Below are 22,528 nucleotides of genomic sequence, written 5' to 3'. Positions count from 1 at the left end.
AGGCCCTGGGAATGGAAACATAATATTTTGGTCCCTGCATAAACCAAAGTGGGCACTTCTTATCACAGGGCGGCATCAGCACTCACCTAAAAAGCCCATATACCACTGGTTGAGAGAAATTCTCATTGTTTTTGTGCATAATTATGTGAGGTTTTATGTGTTGTTGGAGGTGTGTCTTGGTCAGTTAGGCTCAGAAAAGTCCACCCTCTTCAATCTGCTGCCATAGACGGCCGCATAATCCTGCCCAATTAGCGGGCCAGCCTTACCTGCATTAACCGACCGATGTTTCCCTCTGCAGTGTAGGAAAAAATATCAACAAAAGAAGTGCACTGGGAATTTACTGCTCCGGTATAAGGGGACCGATACAGCCGTCTGCAGCGCAGGAAGAAATGTAGCATTCGTGCCACACACACATCACAATTGTTGCTACTACCAGACTCTTATTTACAGTATATTGCTTATACTGCACAATTTAAACACTTGCACCCCAATCCCCCCTTTCTCTGATATATGTCTAAATATTGAACTATAATGTGTGCTTTCCTGTATTATTCTAAAATGTTTATTAAATTCTACTGAGCCATTTACTTTATGTTCATATATCTTATATTTTATTATGTATTATTGTTCCATTCTCGAGAAGGAACCTGCAAGTAAGCATTTCGTTAGACGGTGTACTGTATTCCATGTGTATCCTGTACATACGACTAATACAACCTGAAACTACTGCAATACATTGATAAAAGCAGCAATTACAATGGGCAAGTTCAGCTGTATCTAGCCTAATAACCTACAAACCTAATACAACTACTACACATTGAACTACCACGTCTGATCCATGAACCTACGGTTTTTAAGTGATTTACTATTGCAGTGTCAAATCATGCGCCAAAAAGTTTCCCAAAAGTTGTCTTGTGAACCCCACCCATTTAAAAGAGTTGATTCCCGCCCACCGTGCGCAGTGAGGACCAAAACTTCACTTCACTCGTATTGATTGTATTGTCATGGGACTGATCCAGTGCAGCACACAACCATGGTTATTAGTCTACTCTCTACAGAAGTGGTAGCTAGCAGACGGGTTTGCTTTAGTCACAAGTGTGTAGGGACTGACACTTCAATTTACAACTACGCAGTTGAGTGTATGTGAGAACTACGTCTAGTAGGTATACCCAGACCAAGGAGAATGAACTCATTTCGGGGAAATGCAACTCATGGACGGGACCCTGACAACTGCAGGTTTACTGTAAGTGTTTAAAGCATATAAAGTGTTTTTCACATACAGTTAAAGTGTTCGGTTCCGATTTACAATTACACCTGTCGCAGCACACCCTTTTGTTTTGGATCGCATTTAGCCTACCTCTGCAGATTGGTAATGCTCATGTCTACCTATTCATATTGACATTCATGCAGTTTGTCAAGGTATTCAACAAACAACTCCAGACAAGTAACGTTAGGCTTCCACACCTGTGGTTGTGCGTCTACAAGTTTGAATCCATTGTATTTTCCTACATAGAAATCAATGAATCTATTTGAACTGACTTGCGTTTCTCTCCTGACGAAGGTGGAGGGTTGTCCCAGCGGAGAGTCGCCGTTCCCTCTTGATCTGAATACCAGGAAAATACTTCACTCATCCGAGTATGCGCGGTGTAACAGCCGGCCACCACCCGAGGGCGCTGGGTCGGTGACCGTCTCCGAGTCGGAGAGAAGGGACGGCAAAGGAAGCTTTTGCCAACAATGTCAAATTAATGTGACTGAGCTGAAGAGGCAAGCGCTGGCCTTGGCAGACCCAAGTTCACTAAAGGTTTGTGAATACATGTTTAACTTTACTTTGAGTCTCAAGGCTGGTCGTATTTGACCAGTAATGCAAAGTAATACTTTTCATCAATTTTACACCAAGGCTCCCTACAGTTGATCAACCTGAATTGACACCACCATGACTCTGCTGATCTGTGCTCTTGGTTTATTTTTGTGAATATTGCAATGACATGGTAATAACCTCTTCTTTCCTCCCCCCTCTTGTAATGAGTCCAGTGAGGTGGGTCTTACGTTTATTATGAGGCATGTGGTAATGGGTGATCAGTGTGTGTTTGTTCACCTCATGCTCTGTTGGCGTAACAGGGACAGGCTGCCTTGGTTCCACTCATGTACTGCAGGTGATATAAGGGCACAGATGGCATGCTCAGAATAAAGCGTGCAGCCACCCTCCTCCCAGTGTAGATAGCTGTAGGCATGCAGTGTGATTCTGCAGGTTTCTGACTATGTCATGAGTCATGACCCATGCTCCAGCTTTGCTTTGTGGTCTTCATCCCTGATGGGCACCTCTCTGATGGTTTTACGTTTGTACCCACTGCCCATTTGCCTATGATATAGTCCAGTGCGATGGGTACACAACGGCAGGGTGAGACATGGCTGTAAGACTTGTGAGCTCTGTATTCCCAGCATGTAGTAGCTGTGGCTAGGGCTGTGTTGATTGTCAAGCAAATAACTGTCTGTCTCACGGTAATTGACCGTTAATTAATAAACACATTTATCATCTCCTGGCTTCCACATATAGCCTACAAGCCATTTAAAAAAGTTGAATAAATCTATGTAATATAACCTACACCTTCACAATAAATTCATTATTTATTTTAGACTGGTCTAAAAAAGCACGCTATGAAGAAAATGTAGTCTATTTCAGTGTTGAGCAGTTAACAAAGAAATAGGTACTCCTATATGCTTAATTTAGAGTTGTTAATGTAACTTTAGTTGTTCTACAAACGTTGTTTAGATTTTTAATCCATTGTAAGGCTGCATGATGAGACTAATGATGATTTGAAAGTCCCTTGAAAGGCACGAGCTCTGCTTTGTTTTTGTGCAGGCTGTACACACTCCAATAGTCTCTCATTCACAATTTGACAAGCACTTGATAATGCCGCAAATGTCACAGCGGCATCCCCTTGTTGGCCGTAATGCACCCTAAAATAATCCATGCCTTTTGCGGCCCGGAGTACTGCATTGTGCCCTTCTCCCTGAGTGTGCTGCGCAATCCCAAGCGTCTCTCACTCACATGGCTCTCTGTCACGTGATCGGGTCTTCTCACAGGCTACAAGTCAGACACATCAAATCAAATCAGTTTATTTGTCACGTGCGCCGAATACAACATGGTTGGAATGAAATGATACCAGATTACTTTAGAAAAAATTGCCGTTGACTGATGAGATCAAATGATGACATAAAGATCCATTGTGTTGAACACTGTGCGATGTTTAACAGTGAGAATCGCAGAATGGTGAACTTACTAAATGATTAGAGTTGGCTGTGTTATATTCGGTTGATTCTTGTGTAAATATTTTCCGTCTGGATTTTAATGATTACATTACAGTGAAATGCTTACTTACAGGCCCTAACCAACAGTGGGACTTTTTAAAGTAAAAAATTGGTATTAGGTGAACAATAGATAAGTAAAGAAATAAAAACAACAGTAAAAAGACAGTGAAAAATAACAGTAGGGAGGCTATATACAGGCACCACGCAACTGCGTGCATCCTTATTAAATTCCGAGGTGCATATTGAAGATTTTGGAAGAACTGTCCACATTTACTTTTCGTCAGCCAACAAGATGATTATGCCTAACAAAGAGCAAAAGCACTAGCCTATGTCAATCTGCTATCCCCTTAGTACAAAAGTCGACATATTCTATTCTGTGCGACAAACAAATATTCCAAACAGTCAGTAGGACAGTTGTAGGATGAGATAGATCCCAAATTAATACAACTACTAGCATCAAAAAAATACTTTTTAATGAAATGTGGCTGATGCAACAGATCAGAATGTTTACCATAAATTATGATAATGTCAAACCCTGACCATAGAGAGCCTTTTATTCTCTATGTTGGTTAGGTCGGGGTGTGACTAGGGTGGGTTATCTAGGTTATTGTATGTCTATGTTGGCCTGGTATGGTTCTCAATCAGAGACAGCTGTTTATCATTGTCTCTGATTGGGGATCATATTTAGGCAGCCATTTCCCCCACTGTGTTTTGTGGGATCTTGTTTTTGTGTAGTTACTGTTGAGCACTGCATTTACTTCACGCTTCGTTTGTTCTGTATTGTTTTGGTGAGTTTAATTTATTTAACATGTGGAACTCTACGCACCCTGCGCCTTGGTCCGTTAATTCTTTATACGATTGTGACAGAAGATCCCACCACAACAGGACCAAGCAGCGTGCCCGGGAAGAGAAGGTATCCTGGGCTTGGGAGGAGATAAAGGAGGAGAAGACATCCTGGACTTGGGAGGAAATTATGGCTGGAGACGAAAGCCTTCCATGGAAGCAGATGCAAGCGGTGAGGGAAGGACAGCGACGACGCCAGGGTTCGCGGCCACAACGCAAGCCCAAAAGACAGCCCAAACCGTGTTTTTTGGGGGGGGGCACACGGGGTGGTCGGCGATGCTGAGGGGTGAGTCAGAGACCGAGGAGGAATATTGGGATAGATTGAGCGAGGAGTGGTTGGCGAAAGTTGAGGAGAGTGATGAGAGAGAGCTGTTGGTTTGGCTAGAGAGGCAAGACAGCAGATAGCAGCACCCACTCGTAGCACACGCTCCAGCAGGTATATCTCACTGGTCACCCCCAAAGCCAATTCCTCCTTTGGTCACCTTTCCTTCCCGTTCTCTGAAGCTGGAGATTCGCATCTCCCTCACTAGCTTTAAGAACCAGCTGTCAGAGCAGCTCACAGATCACTGCACCTGTTCATAGCCCATCTGTATACAGCCCATCTATCTACCTCATTCCCATACTGTATTTATTTATTTTCCTCCTTTTGCACCACAGTATCTCTACTTGCACATCCATCTTTTGCACATCTACCATTCCAGTGTTTAATTGCCATATTGTAATTACTTCGCCACCATGGCCTATTTATTGCCTTAACTCCCTTTACCTTACCTCATTTGCACTCACTGTATATAGACTTTGTTTTCTTTTTTTTCGACTGTATTATTGACTGCATGTTTTGTTCATTCCATGTGTAACTCTGTGTTGTTGTATGTGTCGAACTGCTATGCTTTATCTTGGCCAGGTCGCAGTTGCAAATGAGAACATGTTCTCAACTAGTTTACCTGGTTAAATAAAGGTGAAATAAAAATAAATAAAAGAGACAGTTGCCCTGAGGAGCGTGTTAGGCGTCCGATGCCACCTCTGCCAGCACTCCGCACTCTCTTTGAGGAGAGTGTCATCGTTCCGGTACAATGTCTGCCGGTTCTACGGACTGGTTCTACGCACGTGCCTCCACAGCCCGGTACGTCCTGTGCCAGCTCCCCGCACTTGCCGTGCGAAGGTTGTCATCTGTCCAGGACACGTTGTGCCAGTTGTGCCAGCTCTACGCTCCAGACCTCCAGTGCGCCTCCACGGCCCAGTATGTCCTGTGCCGGTTCTACGCACCGTGTCTCCAGTGCGTCTCCACAGCCCGGTACGTCCTGTGCCAGCTCCCCGCACTTGCCGTGCAAAGTGTGTTAAAGTTCCGGTGCCATTAATACAGGCTATACGCACCATGTCTCCAGTGCGCCTCCACAGCCCAGTACGTCCTGTGCCTCCTCCTCGCACTATTCCTCAAGTGCGCCTTCTCAGTCAGGTACGTCCTGTGCCTGCTCCTCACACTCTCCCTCAAGTGCGCCTTCCCAGTCAGGTGCGTCCTGTGCCTACTCCCTGCACTCGCCCTGAAGTGCGTGTCACCAGTCTGGCGCCACCTGTGCTGGCTCCACGCATCAGGCCTCCTCCAGTCCGGAGCTTCCGGCGACGGTCCCCGGTCCAGAGCTTCCGGCGACGGTCCCCGGTCCGGAGCTTCCGGCGATGGTCCCCGGTCCGGAACCTCCTGAGACAGTCCACGGTCCGGAACCTCCTGAGATGGTCCACGGTCCGGAACCTCCTGAGACGATCCACGGTCCGGAACCTCCAGCTCCAGGGCAGGAGCCTTCCTCTGCGCCGATGCCCAGTCCGAGCACGGCATCCAGTCCCGCTCCATGGCAGGAGCCTTCCTCTGCGCCGATGCCCAGTCCGAGCACGGCATCCAGTCCCGCTCCATGGCAGGAGCCTTCCTCTGCGCCGATGCCCAGTCCGAGCAGCGGCGTCCAGTCCAACTCCATGGCAGGAGCCTTCCTCTGAGCCAATGCCCAGTCCAGGCACGGCGGTCAACTCAGCTCCATGGCCGGAGCCTTCTTTGGCGCCGGTGCCCAGTCCGGGTGCGGCGTACAACCCAGCTCCATGGCCGGGGCCCTCCTCTACGCCGATGCCCAGTCCGGGCACGGTGTTTTACCTGGCTCCATATCCGCGAGCGGAGTGGGTACTTCGCCCCGTTCCCGGAGCCGCCCCCGACGTTAGATGCCCACCCGGACCCTCCCCTATTGAGTCAGATTTTGCGTCCGGAGTTCGCACCTTTGGGGGGGTACTGTCATGCCCTGACCGTAGAGAGCCTTTTATTCTCTATGTTGGTTAGGTCGGGTGTGACTAGGGTGGGTTATCTAGGTTAATGTATGTCTATGTTGGTCTGGTATGGTTCCCAATCAGAGGCAGCTGTTTATCGTTGTCTCTGATTGGGGATCATATTTAGGCAGCCATTACCCCCACTGTGTTTTGTGGGATCTTGTTTTTGTGTAGTTACTGTTGAGCGCTGCATTTACTTCACGCTTCGTTTATTCTGTATTGTTTTGGTGAGTTTCATTTATTTAACATGTGGAACTCTACGCACCCTGCGCCTTGGTCCGTTAATTCTTTATACGATTGTGACAGAAGATCCCACCACAACAGGACCAAGCAGCGTGCTCGGGAAGAGAAGGTATCCTGGGCTTGGGAGGAGATAAAGGAGGAGAAGACATCCTGGACTTGGGATGTGGAACTCTACGTACGCTGCGCCTTAGTCCGTTAATTCTTTAGACGATCGTGAGAGATAAGCTATTAGGCTATTTCTTCACATTATAAGTGCAGCATTGCACACATGGTAGTAGGCTATAAGCGCAAATGTTCCATTAGCGGAAAACACCATTATCAAAAGTGACAACAAATGCAATTATGCATGTAATGCTTTTATTATAAAGGTGCATTTTTATGGTGTAAATGATCTTCCCCCAAACTTGAAACTCAGGTGCTGCTTATATGTGTCAGTTAGGCTCTACACCCCTTGTAAAACGGGTTAATGTGCTTAATTTTAAGAAATTATTTGGCCACTTTAATTGTGATACAAACCTTATTAAAACATGTAGGCCTATGGGCTGTTCTACATGAAGTGTGCAACTATGAGAATTGTTGCAACCTCTATTTGTAGCCTATTCAACCTAAATTTCGTGTCATCTGAGATCCCCAAAGATTGGAAAGCTGCTGCGGTCATCCCCCTCTTCAAAGGGGGAGACTCTCTAGACCCAAACTGTTATAGACATATATCCATCCTGCCCTGCCTTTCTAAAACCTTCGCAAGCCAAGTTAATAAACAGATCATCGGTCATTTCGAATCGCACCGTACCTTCGCCGCTATGCAATCTGGTTTCCGAGCTGGTCATGGGTGCACCTCAGCCACACTCAAGGTCCTAAACGATATCATAAACGCCATCGATAAAAGACAGTATTGTGCAGCCATCTTCATCGACCTGGCCAAGGCTTTCGACTCTGTCAATCACCACATTCTTATTGTCAGACTCAGCAGCCTTGGCTTCTCAAATGACTGCCTCGCCTGGTTCACCAACTACTTCTCAGATAGAGTTCAGTATGTCAAACCGGAGGACCTGTTGTCCGGACCTCTGGCAGTCTCTATGGGGGTGCCACAGGGTTCAATCCTCGGGCCGACTCTTTTCTCTGTATATATCAATGATGTCGCTCTAGCTGCTGGTGATTCTCTGATCCACCTATACGCAGATGACACCATTCTTTATACATCTGGCCCTTTTTGGACACTGTGCTAACAAACCTCCAAACGAGCTTCAACGCCATACACTCCTTCCACGGCCTCCAACTGCTTTTAAATGCTGGTAAAACTAAGTTCATGCTCTTCAACCAATTGCTGCCTGCACCCTCCCGCCCGACTAGCATCACTACTCTGGACGGTTCTGACCTAGAAAATGTGGACAACTACAAATACCTAGGTGTCTGGTTAGACTGTAAACTCTCCTTCCGGACTCACATTAAGCATCTCCAATTCAAAATTAAATCTAGAATCGGCTTCATATTTCGCAACAAAGCCTCCTTTGATTTAGAATGGACTATTATCATGCACCTGTATCGAAACAGGGGCAGTGGAAAAAATACATGTCATCTATGCACTTAAATAGCAAATGGAGGACTCTTCTCCCATGGTTTATTTTCATGCCAGCCTGGTAGGCTATACTCCTGTTGTAAATATAAGCAATGTGCTTAATATTAGGAACGTTGAGAAATAAATATAATAGGCCTAACCTATAAAAAGCTGATGGGATCCTCATATTTTTATTAGCGACCATCACTCTGTTTTCTCACGCAATTGCATAGCCTATAGAAATGTTGCGACATGAGCTCATGGGCTCTCATGGGGTGGCAGGTATCCTAGTGGTTAGAGCGTTGGACTAGTAACCGAAAGGTTGCAAGATCAAATCCCCGAGCTGACGGGGTAAAAATATGTCATTCTGTCCCTGAACAAAGCAGTTAACCTCGAAAACAAGAATTTGTTCTTAACTGACTTCCCTAGTTAAATAAAGGTAAAAAAGTGCTTGATTAGATTTTCAAATATGTTTGCATTGATCTCTTAGTGATTAGAGGGACAATAGAGTGCAGAGTACCAGACAGTTAGCAAGTTTGGTAGGCTACAAATGACCATCAGAGCTTGGAGAAGCCTAATTACCATGACGAAACAGTCATGTAAAATTTGACTGCCTTCATGACTCGTGTCCGCCAGACTGGCGATAATACGGTCACCGCAAAAGCTGTGGCTATAACTCCCCATACCAACACACCTTATTATAGAGCTGCTTTTGTCCTCTGGTTGGGTGTAGAGGTAATACATATCAAGTCCTTCTCCAATGTAAATACTGGAGTCATGAGAGGCTGTGGGGTAATGACTTCAATTATAATGTCCCAGTCTTCCTGTGAAGTTTTTTATTTATCTTCTCACGGCCACACGCTGTTTATGGATGTGAAACCTCAGCGTCTGAGACCGAAAGGTCTTTGGAAGTGTCTCATTGTTTTGCTAAACAATGCTTATCTCTTTATTATGTTGTCTGGAGAGAGGGGGGGGGGGGGGGGCAAGGACGGAGAAAATAAGCAAGTGGCAGAGTCTGAGGAGGAAGTTAAGTCCCAATTGACCTTCGCCATGCATTGAAAGTGTTCCTGTATGGCTCGCCCCACAATTCCCATCGCTGTTAAATATCGGCCCTCAGACTTTTTGTTGTTGTTGCTTTTGCGTGAGTTTGCCCCAGGGTTTCTTCTCCTTTGTTGTGTTGAGGGACGGTCTCATGCTTATCTTGGATTACAAACCCTCCAGCCTCCTCTGAATCCCCTCAACACCTAATGTCTTATGGGAACAGGGAGATACAGGACAGGGAAAAACTTTCCTCTGTATGTGTGGTCTAGTCTCTATATGGGTTTGCCTAAATCATATCAGATCTCTATATATTGAAGCACCAGGTATGTCCTCCCTCCCCAAACAGACATACACTATCCCACCTGCCAGTCCTTCTCCATGGGAACTGATTCCTCTCTCAGTTACCTGTGTGGTCCTCTCCAGGTGTGGAGGGGTTGGAGGGTGGGATGGGGGCTGCCCCTTCCTTCTCCTATTATACACATGTTGATGGCTAAATAGGTCCCTAATTTTAAGGTGGTAAACAGTCGAGGCATGGTGCTCTTATTGTGCTTGCCTCATGGTATCAATTTCTCCAGCTGCAGGAGAAAGGGCTCAATTGTCCTGTTGGGCCTGTGCTGCCCACCTGGAGGCTCTGGACTGGATGTGGTCATGGATGGATGGCTTTCACAGATTTCCTTTGGTGGACGAGGGTCAGGTGATGTGTGGTGGAAAGATTGCTGTACTGGGTTATTGGTGCTCCTGGCATCAGAGCCACAGAGTTCTGCTGTACCTGTCATGTGAGAGCGGAGGCTGTTTATGTGAGGGCTCCCCCCTCCTTGCCCTATCCTCCTGCCGTCCCATTTTTGTGATGAGGAAGTCAGCCTGCCCCATATACCCCCCCCCCCCCCCCCCCCCCCCAACCCCCAGACCCCCCGACTTCCAGTAGACTAATATTTTGAGTAGCAGTAACAACCGACATATAAATTCAAGGAAGACAGTTTGGGTTGAATGGGTGTGTTATTCTGAATCCCTAGGCAGGGACTGGCTTGGGTAACTTCACTGGGAAATACACAGACACTTTCGTGGCTTTCGTGTTATCCTGTTTGTCTTTCAAAGAACCCTATCAGGTCAGTCTAATGTTGTTGTGACTCATTGGGGAACTTGAAGAGATCCTGTTCTCACTAGTGTCTCTATATTCTGGGCCACTGGCTCAGTGTCAACCTGAAGGAGCTCAGAGTAGCAGCAGCCAGCATACACTACAGCTGGGCTGGGAGGGAGACGGCTGCTGCTGTGCTGTGAGGTGTTGTCGAGGGAAACGCAGGGTCAGCATTAGAACAATGAAGGTGACAGATTATTTTCTTTATGGTCTGCTGCAGCTTGCACAACCAGTGACAGCAATTAGTATTTTTTCACTCTTGCCGACTTTAAGTACCTGTCTCATTTTCAGAGGAGCCGTTCCCGTGTCACCGACATCTTTTGTTTTAATATTTATAGCTGGCATGTGCTTTGTCTGACATCACCCATTCCACTCCACCTCACTTAATACAGCCAATCACGTAATACCTACTAATCTCAATACAATATGTCAAGTCTCAACTTAGAGTAATACTAAAGCTTAACTCTGTCATGATGGAGTTTTGTCCTTGAGGTAAGACCCTGCTCTAAAGTAAAATACAGTGACTTGGACACATTAACTAGACATTGTTAGACAGAAGAGCATTACAGAAGAATGGGCGTTGCTTAAGAGGCAGCTGAAGTGGAGACACTGAGGTTCTGCAGAATTGATTCTCACCCCCAATCATTCAACTGGTTAATGTACAGTATTTGATTCATATCATTAAAACCTAACAAGACTCTTCAATGGTAAATGGCAGACAGTTTGGATGACTACAGCAGACATTACACTATATTTCATGTGCCTGGACATGAAGGCAAGGTAAGGTATAATCGGGGGAAAGATGGTCACTTAAAGGCTAACTTCAGGTTCAAAGCACTAATTACCCCTCTCCCGTAATCAGAGGATCTGTCAACATTCAACATGCCTATAGAAAGACAATACCTGTACACCTGGCTCAGATCCACCCGCACTTAATGAACAATACCCCCCTCCTACATGCCTTCAGATGGTTTCTGCCCTGAAAGGGTTACTCAATATTTTGGCCGTGCCATGTGATGGATTGGGAGGAGGAAGGTTTGTTTTGTCTGCACTGTCAGCCATCTCATGAAAAGTTAAGGAGCTGTCAGTGACAACAATGGGCCATTGGGTTTCTAAAGGCCCTAAAGCCCAGCGGTATTGTGACCCAGAAGGGCTTTAATTCCTCAGCCATGGCCAGGCAGCAACATCTGAAACCCCTGGTCTAGACATGCTGACAGTTACTTGATATGGTGGTTGAAATGAGAATTCTCCCTCCATATCTCTGACTATCACCCAAACCTTGAAAGAGAAAAAAGGGCTCAGGGAAGGAAAACCATTGTTTGTTAGGTATACAAGCTGGTGTATCGATACTCTGCTTTCAAAGCTTGCATCCCTGAAGCTCATTGTCAAGCAAAGTTTATAGTTGATGAAAGACACTGTACAAACAATGTCCTTTAGAAACGTTCCTTCATGTTTCACTTCTACTTTGTTTGTATTCTCACTGTGTTCAATTTAAGAGCATTGTAAATTAACCAATATATTTATTGGTTGAAATGTTTTCGATTCCAGTCGCTTCCATTGTGTATGTTTAGAAATGTGTGTGTGTGTGTGTGTGTGTGTGTGTGTGTGTGTGTGTGTGTGTGTGTGTGTGTGTGTGTGTGTGTGTGTGTGTGTGTGTGTGTGTGTGTGTGTGTGTGTGTGTGTGTGTGTGTGTGTGTGTGTGTGTGTGTATACTGTATGTCTTTGTTTTTTGTACAGCCAGGGCCAGTGTGAGTTTATGCAGGGTTGTTCTGATGGCTAGAAGAGATAAGTAGGTATTGTGTTATGACTGCAACAAGGGTACAGGTCAGTCATACAAGCACCATAGCCTACACCCCCACATAGGCACTTATAGTATATACTAAGACATAAGAATATGAATTCAGAGTGGACTTCACAAACTGCAATGATTACCCAGAATGATTAACAGAGAAAGCCTTGCAGCGGTTTAAGGGTTTGTAGACTTGGATTAATCTGAACAGTTGGAGGTAGAGGTCAGTGGTAGGCAGATCTCACCTCTCTCTTATCCTCTGACCTCTGACCACAGGGAAAGCAGGTTTACTGCCCCAGGGCAGTGTCTGTAGCTAGGTGGTGGAATGGAGCGGGCATTGTGGAGGTGGTGAATGAAGTGTTTTATTGGTGTTTGCAGACAATGACTGAACAGGCCTGCTATTTGCTCACAAGCTGATAATGAATAACTACATTGATATGTGTAAGAGCAGACGATGAACAGGTAGGCCTAGTTTCGACAGTATGTATTTATATATATAGACAGGATAGAACTCTAATCTTGTGCTACATGTCCTTTAAGGAAAGTGGACTCCACCATTGTCACGGTTGTCGTAAGAACGGGACCAAGGTGCAACGGAGGTTGAGTTCCACATATTTATTTCAAAAAGTGAAACTTAAAGCAAAAACAATAAATCAATAAACAAACAACGAAATGTGACTACGTGGTGCACAGGCACAAACACAAAATAATATCCCACAAACACAGGTGGGAAAAAAAGCTACTTAAATATGATCCCCAATTAGAGACAACGATTAACAGCTGCCTCTAATTGGGAATCATACAAAAACACCAACATAGAAAATATAAACTAGAACACAACATAGAAATTATAAACTAGAATACCCCCTAGTCACGCCCTGACCTAATACACCATAGAGAAACAAGGGCTCTCTATTGTCAGGGCGTGACAACCCTTCTGCACTGAGGCCCTCTGGCCACTAGGGACTTGTGTGCCATACTTGGCCTGTTTTCCCAAAAGCATCTTATGGCTAAATTCATTTTTAGAACCTTCGTAGGAGCATTGTTAAATCTCAGAGCTGTTTCCTAAAACCATTGTTATTAATGTTGCACTTGAAAACGCTCATAATCTAATGCCTGCCTCAGACCACTCGTAGAACAGCATTTTTAGATTTAAGATGCATTTTTGCGCTCCCGTGTCACTTTATACACAGAAGGTCTACTAAACATGGTTTATCCATGTCTCTATGACTGATGATAACTTCCCAACAAAGTTGACTACAAATACCAAGTTGCAAGTGTTTTTGCAATTAATACAAACAGACATAAAAACTGAGATGCCTGCATTAAAATATAAACAATAAGCTATAGGCCTATTTCAATCATATTGAAATGAATTTCATGTTCAGTCAATTGAGATCTATTTTGCTACTTGTAAGCTACTGTCTGTCATTTGTCACAATATATTTAATGTGTAGCCGACAGTGGCTATTTTAGCATGGAAATCTAAACAATATATTAATTGCACTATAACGTAACTATAACGGCCGTTGGTGGAAGAAGGTGAGGACCAAAGCGCAGCGTGGTACGTGTTCATCATTTTATTAATGGAACTGAACACTGATTAACAAAACAACAAACGAGAACAACCGAAACAGCTCCGTCAGGTGCAAAACAGAAAATAACTACCCACAACCCATAGTGGGAAAACAGGCTGCCTAAGTATGGTTCTCAATCAGAGGTTGACAGCTGCCTCTGATTGGGAACCATACCAGGCCAAACACATAGAATTACAACACACAGAACAAAACATAGAATGAAAAACAAAGAATGCCCACCCCAACTCACGCCCTGACCAAACCAAAATAGAGACATAAGAAAGGAACTAAGGTCAGGACGTGACAGTGACAAACGGTGCCCACAAACTGTTTGGGCCTACATGAAGTCCCAACATCTTACCACTGCTACAATGTCAAAGGAAAAAAATACAAAAATAAAAAATACACCTGGCTATCAGCGGAGCCTTGTCTGGCAGCAAAACAGTTCATTCAGCCTCATTTACTGCCTTTTGAAAAAACATACAGTAGCTGGTATGGCCCTTTGTGGGCAAATTTTGTCATCAAAGTCTGTAATTTTCTGGATTTATGGTGCTTTCAAAACAACTGGGAACTCTGAAAAAAAACAAAGCCAAATCATAATGACGTCATTGATCTTCAGGTTGTAGCTCTAGAAAGAGGCCAGATTTACAATTCCAAGTTGGATGACCTTTCAAAACGTTTTTTCCAAGTCGGAGCTCGTTTATTCCCGACTTCCCATTTGTCTTGAACTCACTGAAGTCAAGTTTTGAGCACGGCACAAATCATGCTTCATTGACAGCATGGCCAATGTTGGAAAACTTGGAAAAGAGCCCTTTAATCCCAGATTTGGGACCACACAGCCACTCCACTGAATAGCAAGCTAGTGATTACTTTGCAATGCTTGCAGTTAGACACTGTCACTGATTCCTTCCAAACCACTCATTGTTGAATTTGCAATTTCCAACTTGTTGTGTAATGTTTATGTCCAATGGCCGATGAGCACCGATACATTTTATCAATAATTTCTCTTCATTATTTCTCTTCATATGATAAGGATTTAAAAGGATTTGCCAGTAGATTGTTGACTTAATTCATGATGATTAATGCTAGCTAAGATTTTGAAAGTATGATGTTGACATGATTAGTCCAATCAAAGCTAATGTGATTTGACTTCATTTCATCTGTGGCCAATGACCTTGAACCTTCTTGGATGGGCACTTCTAATGTAACTCTATGGCAGCACCCAGGGCGCTAGAATTTTCTAGCTCTACCCTTAGACTTGACCGTGATGTAGTGTCCCCATGAGTGACAGAACACTGAGCCAATCAGGGCACAACGTTCAGTATTTTCTGCTGGCTTGCCCCACCACCTCAGAAAGCACTGAGCTAGGCTGAAACACCTGCATTTTTTGGAGCTGCCTTACTCAAGAAAACAAAAAAAAGACCATGTTTGTATGCGGCTTTATTAACTCAATGATAAATCTTTTTTTTTTATGATATATCTATATCTTTTTATTGTTTGCAATATGTGGCATGTATTAATGCTAAAATTATATGTAAAATAGGCAAGCCCAACATTTATTTTTAATTAATATTATTATAACTTTTTGCTAAAAATGTGTGGCTCAATGAAACCCCACCAGCCCTGAATGACAGGTCACCACTGTGCTCAATGATCTGTGATTTAGTACATTTGTATTGGGTAAGCATTAGAATAATCTCCCTCAATATTTGCAGCCATAGGTGGTAATCCGTCGTCAGTATTGTCAAATAATTATAATGTTAAGGAAAGATTTGAACTGAGAAAGCTGATCCGGGTGCAGCGCTCCCTTTTTCTTTTGATCCTATCAGTTCCAATGAGGCACTTACTGACCGTTCTCTCTGCGTAGTGTTTTGGGAAAAGCATATTACATCTTCGGCCGTTGTAGGACAGATGCATCGTTAAACACGTCTAAGCCTAAGTTCCATCGCAATCGGGAAACCAGGCCCTGGTCAAATAAAAGCCAAAGTACCCATGTACAGGTGTGTGAGATTGCTTGGTCAATGGTTGACTTGAGAATGTGCATGTAATGTATTTGTAACATTGTCATGCAATTTCTCACCTTCATGGATTTCTTTCAGCTGAAGATGTTAAAAACGGTTTAAAAGGGTTACTGTGATTTCAGCCAAGTAATTGCCACACGTTTTTTTTTCTGAAGTAAGGTGAAAAAGGAATTTACTTAACCGTGCTATATCTGTTTGTATGTCCTTGTATTTGCTTATCCATCTGTTTATGTCTGTGTTAATGTGTATTTATCATTTATCTGTGTGTGTGCCTGTATGTCCAGGCTAGGTACAAACTTTCAGTATTTGCATCACCACCTTTGTAGCCCTGGGTGACATTTCAGAGCTTATAAAACCTTAATTCATTTCTCATCTGCCTCTTCCATGTTGAGTTGACAGGGTCAGGGTCAGGGTCAGTGCTCACCATGCATCCAAACCAAGAAAGTGAAGTATCTGAAGAGATTGAAGTCATGAGTGGTGTTTTCAAAACTTTGGGGGTTTTGGGGGGGCTTTGCATAATTAATGTGTGTATACACTGAGTGTACGAAACATTAGGAATGCCTGCTCTTTCCATGACATAGACTGACCGGGTGAATCCAGGTGAAAGCTATGATCTCTTATTAATGTCACTTGTTAAATCCACTTCAATCAGTGTAGATGAAGGGGAGGAGACAGGTCAAAGATGGACTTAAAACAGTTGAAACAGTTGAGACATGGATTGTGTATGTGTGCCATTCAGAGGGTGAATGGGCAAGACAAAATATTTAAGTGCCTTTGAACGGGCTATCGTATTAGGTGCCAAGCGCACCGGTTTGAATGTGTTTCAATAATGGTTCACCACCCAAAGGACATCCAGTCAACTTGAGACAACTGTGGGAAACATTGGAGTCAACATGGGCCAGCATCCCATGCTTTTGACACCTTGTAGAGTCCATGCCCCAATGAAGTGCGGATGTTCTGAGGTAAAGGAGTGCAACTCAATTTTAGGAATTCTTAATGTTTTGTACACTGTGTATATACAGTATGTGTGAAATGGAGAGCGAGATGGAGAGTTGTTGAAAGAGAGCGATAGAGTGATAGAGGGGTCAGACTGAGTGAGCCCGTCTACCTGGCTGGCTGCTGTTTCTCAGGCTTGTCGGGGGGGTTACCTCTACCTTTGTTGATTGACCTCTGACCCGTCGGTCAGCCTCCCAGCCTTTACTGTGGGGTAGGGTTTCAGGGAGCCGAGCCGGGCTTGAACAGGTGTACGCTGCCAGGCCCACCACAGGGGGGATGTGGACAGGACTGATGAGGACACAAGAAAGGAGAGATGGACAGAGGGACAGGGGAAGGGGTTGTGGGAGCAGTGTTTACCTTAAGTAAACTGTGACTTACACATCCACTTAATTATTGTTTTGTGGCATGTTCATTTACATAGGCCTATACAGCCATGGAGTCGGGGGGGCATAGGCTATTTACTGTGCTATGATTGACAACTAAACAGTAAGTGTTGACTAGTTTATAAAAGGTGTGGAACTGACTGAATAAAGTTCATCTCCTATATCCCATTGCTATTCATACAACGTAGGTATATGTCCATGGTATCACATCAGGACAAGTCAACCAAACATGTGGTTTGTATATTCCTAGGATTTGAAGCCCACGTCGAGACTTGCCAATGTAGCTAAAAAAATATGTTTTATTGTCACATACACCGGATAGGTGCAGTGAACTGAATCGTTTTATAGGGTCAGCCATGGTAGTATGGCACCCCTGGAGCAAACTAGGACTAAGTTAGTTCAAGGGTTTCGGTAACTGGCCCAACACTCTAACCGCTAGGCTACCTGCTAGTTGTTAGTGAACATACGGCTCTTTTTGAACAGATCTGTTAGGTGGACAGAACCGAATCGCATCGGTGAGAGAGCCATTAGGTAGGCTACTACTGCTTTTTGGCGGTTATCTGCAGATAAATTATGAAAACATTCGATGAAGATGTTGAATCCTCAGTGCAAGAACAATAGGTAGTGGAGAGAGATCCTCATTCTGGTATGCACAATATGCTGAAAGAAAACAGATTGGAGGTTACAAAAGCTAATGTCATAATACTTATTATTAAAGATATTGAAATAGGCCTACTGATTTGATTAAAGTGTCGACAATGGAGTAGTCTACTGCTGCTTTCTGTGTAACAAAGCCTATGTTTAACACCTGCTTCATTTTTAAATCATACCTGTAGATCCCCTGACAATCTCACCCACGATGATTGATTGACAGGCCGAACTGTTAAAGGGATAGTTGAACCAAATTACAAAATTACAAATTGGTTTCCTTACCCTTAGTATCCACAGCAGCAGAGCAGTCCAATAGTCCTGATCATATAGGCCTAGGCCTAGACGATATCCAAAACAACTAGCAACACACTGAATTCATACATTTTTAGTCATTTTAATTGTAAAGTTATGTCTTTCTACAAAATACCACAACTCATTTGACCAATCTGGGAGTTAAAGTCGTTAACGTATTCAATAATTTAGCTGTGTATTTCAGATGGAATCAAGGCATTAGAATGTACCAGAGGACACGAAAATGGAGCCCAGAACTCCCTGGCTGGCTACTTTTAACTTTTTAACTGACTACGTCATGTAATTACTGAAAACACTGGGGGAGGATTGTGTGATGTCATAAAACCTGAGCTGAAAGGTAAATGCAGAGCATAACCACATTCAAGAAAAAAGTAGGTTCATACATAATTTTGTTCGTTAGTAATCATATGAGCTATGGATCCTCAGGAGTTTGTTGGTTTGGTTGTAACCGGTCCGGGATGGGGGTGAAGGTGTAGGCGTAAGGTCCCACCCTGCAGAGCCTGCTGAGGGAGAGCCCTGCCTGGGGAGAGGGAGTAGACTGCGGGCTGGGCTGCCTCCTCCTCCATGTCCACCTTGAGGCTGGCTAGGCTGTGCTGCTGTGCTGTATGGCATGTGTGCAGTGTTAAACTGCAGAGCAATAATCTGATCACACTCATCACACTCTACCTCTGCATTCAGAGACTCTTTTGTTTTCCTCTTGCTTTGCTATTTTCTTTACCTGGTCACCTCATTAAAACCTCATTGATGTACTGTGCGTTTTTTGTATTTATTTACATTTTATTTAACCTTTATTTAACCATTTGATTGTTTATTTTCCTGGATGGTTGTCTGCACAACAGATGACCACAATTGTGACCGACCGGCTTGATTCGGTCATACGTAGAAAAATGTGAAATTGTGTTTTTTTACATTGGATTAAAGTAGAGACTCAGAGCTAGAAAATGGTGTATCATACACTAGTATCATACACTACAGTTGAGGAACAATGGGAAAGTAATTATGCTTTGAAAGTTGATCAACTTGAAACACCACTTTTGAGAAAATGGCCCTTGAATGTTTTAGTACATCTACTGGAGAGCTCTTCTTTGTCTGTTCACACTTAGCCCCACCCATCTCTTTATGGATTCACATGTGAGACCATGTGCTAAACAGAGTGAGTATGGTAGTGTACTAAACAACCAAAGATTTCAAGACTGAAGGCTGGTTCATACTACGTTTATCGACATGTCAGTAGACAGTTGTCGCAGTGACATCATGAACATTCCGTTGTTGTTGTCGTTATGAAAGAGAATAAACACAAAATGACAGGCTGCATGACATCAGCAGCCCGGTGGTGTATTTTAACACCAATAAACCCATCCGTTTAAATAATGTCAATCTAGCAAACCAGGCAACTAAAAACAACTTTCTAAACAATGTTTGATTTGTTTCTATCTTGTTAGCTGGCTAGCTAACGTTAATGTAGCTGGCTAGCCAGTTCAGTTAATGACCATATCATATAGCTGACAACATCATAACTTTAGCTAATTTGTATTCATTATTGAAGGAAAATAAACTCACAACAAGACCATGTTGATGGCTGCGTGGTCCCATGGTGTTTATTCTTGCATGCTATTGTTTGTACAGATGAACGTGGTACCTTCAGGCGTTTGGAAATTGCTCCCAAGGATGAACCAGACTTGTGGAGGTCTACAATTATTTTTTCTCGGCTGATTTCTTTAGATTTTCCCATGATGCCAAGTAAAGAGGCACTGAGATTGAAGGTAGGCCTTGAAATACATCCACAGGTACACCTCCAATTGACTCAAATTAGCCTATCAGAAGCTTCTAAAGCCATGATATCATTTTCTGGATTTTTTCCAAGCTGTTTAATGGCACAGTCAACTTATTAGGTGTAAACTTCTGACCCACTGGAATTGTGATACATTGAATTATAAGTTAAATAATCTGTCTGTAAACAATTGTTGGAAAAATGACTTGTGTCATGCACAAAGTAGATGTCCTAACCGACTTGCCAAAACTATAGTTTGTTAACATGAAATTTGTGGAGTAGTTGAAGAACACGTTTTAATGAACCCAACCTAAGTGTATGTAAACTTCCGACTTCAACTGTAATCCAGAGACAGGTGTTTTATACAACCTTCTGTGTGTTCTCTTTTTGACTCCCTCCGCATATTTGCAATCAAATGGCAGAATTTTCTCCATCTCCTTAGCTGTCATACTCTGCTTCCATCGGGCATTCCACTGATTTCAAACTTGGTCCTCCAGAAAGTAGAGAGCATTAGCAACACTTATGCAGTTCTTTGTGATATCTTTCAAAAAAAGCTGTGATAGAAACTATTACCAACACATACTGAGCAGCTCATGTTATAGACAGAAGTGTGCTACATGGCAGACCAATCCGAACTCATCTCTCGGCATTTCCAGCCTATTCATTATCTCAGCCAAACATGGCTAGCGGGAAGGTTCCTCGCTTTTTCCGTGACTAAACCAACTAGGCTCGTAATTTAACAATTGTATTCGTATTTACAGATAGCATACAAGTTTGTTAATAAGGCACATGAAAGTTCAAGTGTTCTAGAAGGCATTTCTGCCCAAAAAATATATTTTTACGAAAAATAAATGTTTCCATTCAAATTCCTGTCCTGTGAAGTAGTGATGTGCGACATACGCCTAGTTCCCTGAAACGAGACACATTTGTAGTGTGTAAGAGACGTGATTGTGTACATCTGTAGTCAGGACAGCATGTGGTTGAGAGAGAGAGCAATATGTGTTGGTCTCCCCCCGATCCCGCCCTTCTGGATTCTATTCCTGTCTGGCAACAACAAGAGGAAACGGCTGTCCACTGAAGGGCGGTGCCACAGGAAACAACCTTCGAGGGGGACTTTGGTTGATTGGCCTGCATGGTATACATCAAATCAATCAAAGTTATTTATAAAGCCCTTCTTACATCAGCTGATGTCACAAAGTGCTGTACAGAAACCCAGCCTAAAACCCCAAACAGCAAGCAATGCAGGCGTAGAAGCATGGTGGCTAGGAAAAACTCCCTAGAAAGGCCAGAACCTAGGAAGAAACCTATAGAGGAACTAGTCTCTGAGGGGTGGCCACTCCTCTTCTGGCTGTGCCGGGTAGAGGTTATAACAGAACATGGCCAAGATTTTCAAATGTACATAGATGACCAGCAGAGTCAAATAATAATAATCACAGTGGTTGTAGAGGGTGCAACAAGTCAGCACCTCAGGAGTAAATGTCAGTTGGCTTTTCATAGCCGATCATTCAGAGTATCTCTACCGCTAATGCTGTCTCTAGAGTTGAAAACAGCAGGTCTGGGAAAGGTAGCACGTCCAGTAAACAGGTCAGTGTTCCATAGCCGCAGGCAGAACAGTTGAAACTGGAGCAGTAGCACGACCAGGTGGACTGGGGACAGCAAGGAGTCATCAGGCCAGGTAGTCCTGAGGCATGGTCCTAGGGTTCAGGTCCTCTGAGAGAGAGAAAGACAGAAAGAAAGATAAATAAATAAAGAAATACAGAAAGAAAGAAAGAAAGAAAGAAAGAAAGAGAGAAATAAAGAGAGAAAAAGAGAGAGAATTAGAGAAAGCATACTTAAATTCACACAGGACTCCGGGTAAGACAGGAGAAATACTCCAGATATAACAGACTGACCCTAGCCCCCCAACACATAAACTATTACATAGGCCTACATATAATGGGGTCCGGAATTATTGGATCCTTTGATAAATATAAGCAAAAAATACTGTATAAAATAAATAATAAATACTGAAGTATATTGTATGCTCCAAAAATGAAAATAATATATTATTTTATACGAATAAAATAGATTTTGTTTAACAAGTAATAAAACATTTAAAATAAATGATAGGGATCAAAATGATTGGATTCCCTGTTTTCAATACTCCAGCACAATCCCCTTGCGAGGATAACGACACTGAGCCTTTTCCTAAAATGTTTTATGAGATTGTAGAAGACATTGGGAGGGATCTTAGACCATTCCTCCATACAGAATCCTTGATTTCTTTCATCTGCACTTATGGACTGCCCTTTTCAATTCAAACCACAGGTTTTCAATGGGTTTTCAATGGGCCAACAATTTCTTTGTAGATGTGTGCTTGGGGTTATTGTCTTGCTGGAAGATTCACTTGCGACCAAGTTTCAGCATCCTGGCAGAGGCAACCTGTGTGTGTGTGTGTGTGTGTGTGTGTGTGTGTGTGTGTGTGTGTGTGTGTGTGTGTGTGTGTTTGCGTGTGTGTGTGTGTGTGTGTGTGTGTGTGTGTGTGTGTGAGAGGGAGACATAGATTGTTGTGTGCTTTCAGATTGCCCTGCTGCTGGGTTCCATATGACATAATGAACT

The 22,528-nt window shown here is 43.5% G+C and overlaps 1 protein-coding gene across 4 annotated transcripts in view; it reads left to right on the top strand.

The window, feature by feature from the left end:
• The window catches only part of LOC110498352 (kinesin-like protein KIF26A), a 132,517-nt gene that overhangs the window by 5,842 nt on the left and 104,147 nt on the right, over positions 1-22,528 (top strand). For 3 of the 4 annotated variants that reach the window (XM_036954833.1, XM_036954831.1, XM_036954832.1), the window contains one exon: positions 1,562-1,801. In XM_036954833.1, the coding sequence (XP_036810728.1) occupies positions 1,562-1,801 (240 nt within the window). Of the gene's footprint in view, positions 1-982; positions 1,244-1,561; positions 1,802-22,528 lie in introns of those variants that run through there. The other variant, XM_036954834.1, reaches the window with a different exon arrangement.

This window comes from Oncorhynchus mykiss, chromosome 19 (genome assembly GCF_013265735.2).
Source record: "Oncorhynchus mykiss isolate Arlee chromosome 19, USDA_OmykA_1.1, whole genome shotgun sequence".
Taxonomy (NCBI): domain Eukaryota; kingdom Metazoa; phylum Chordata; class Actinopteri; order Salmoniformes; family Salmonidae; genus Oncorhynchus; species Oncorhynchus mykiss.
The sequence above is the reverse complement of the archived record's forward strand: the minus strand, read 5'-3'. Positions and strand labels throughout refer to the sequence as shown.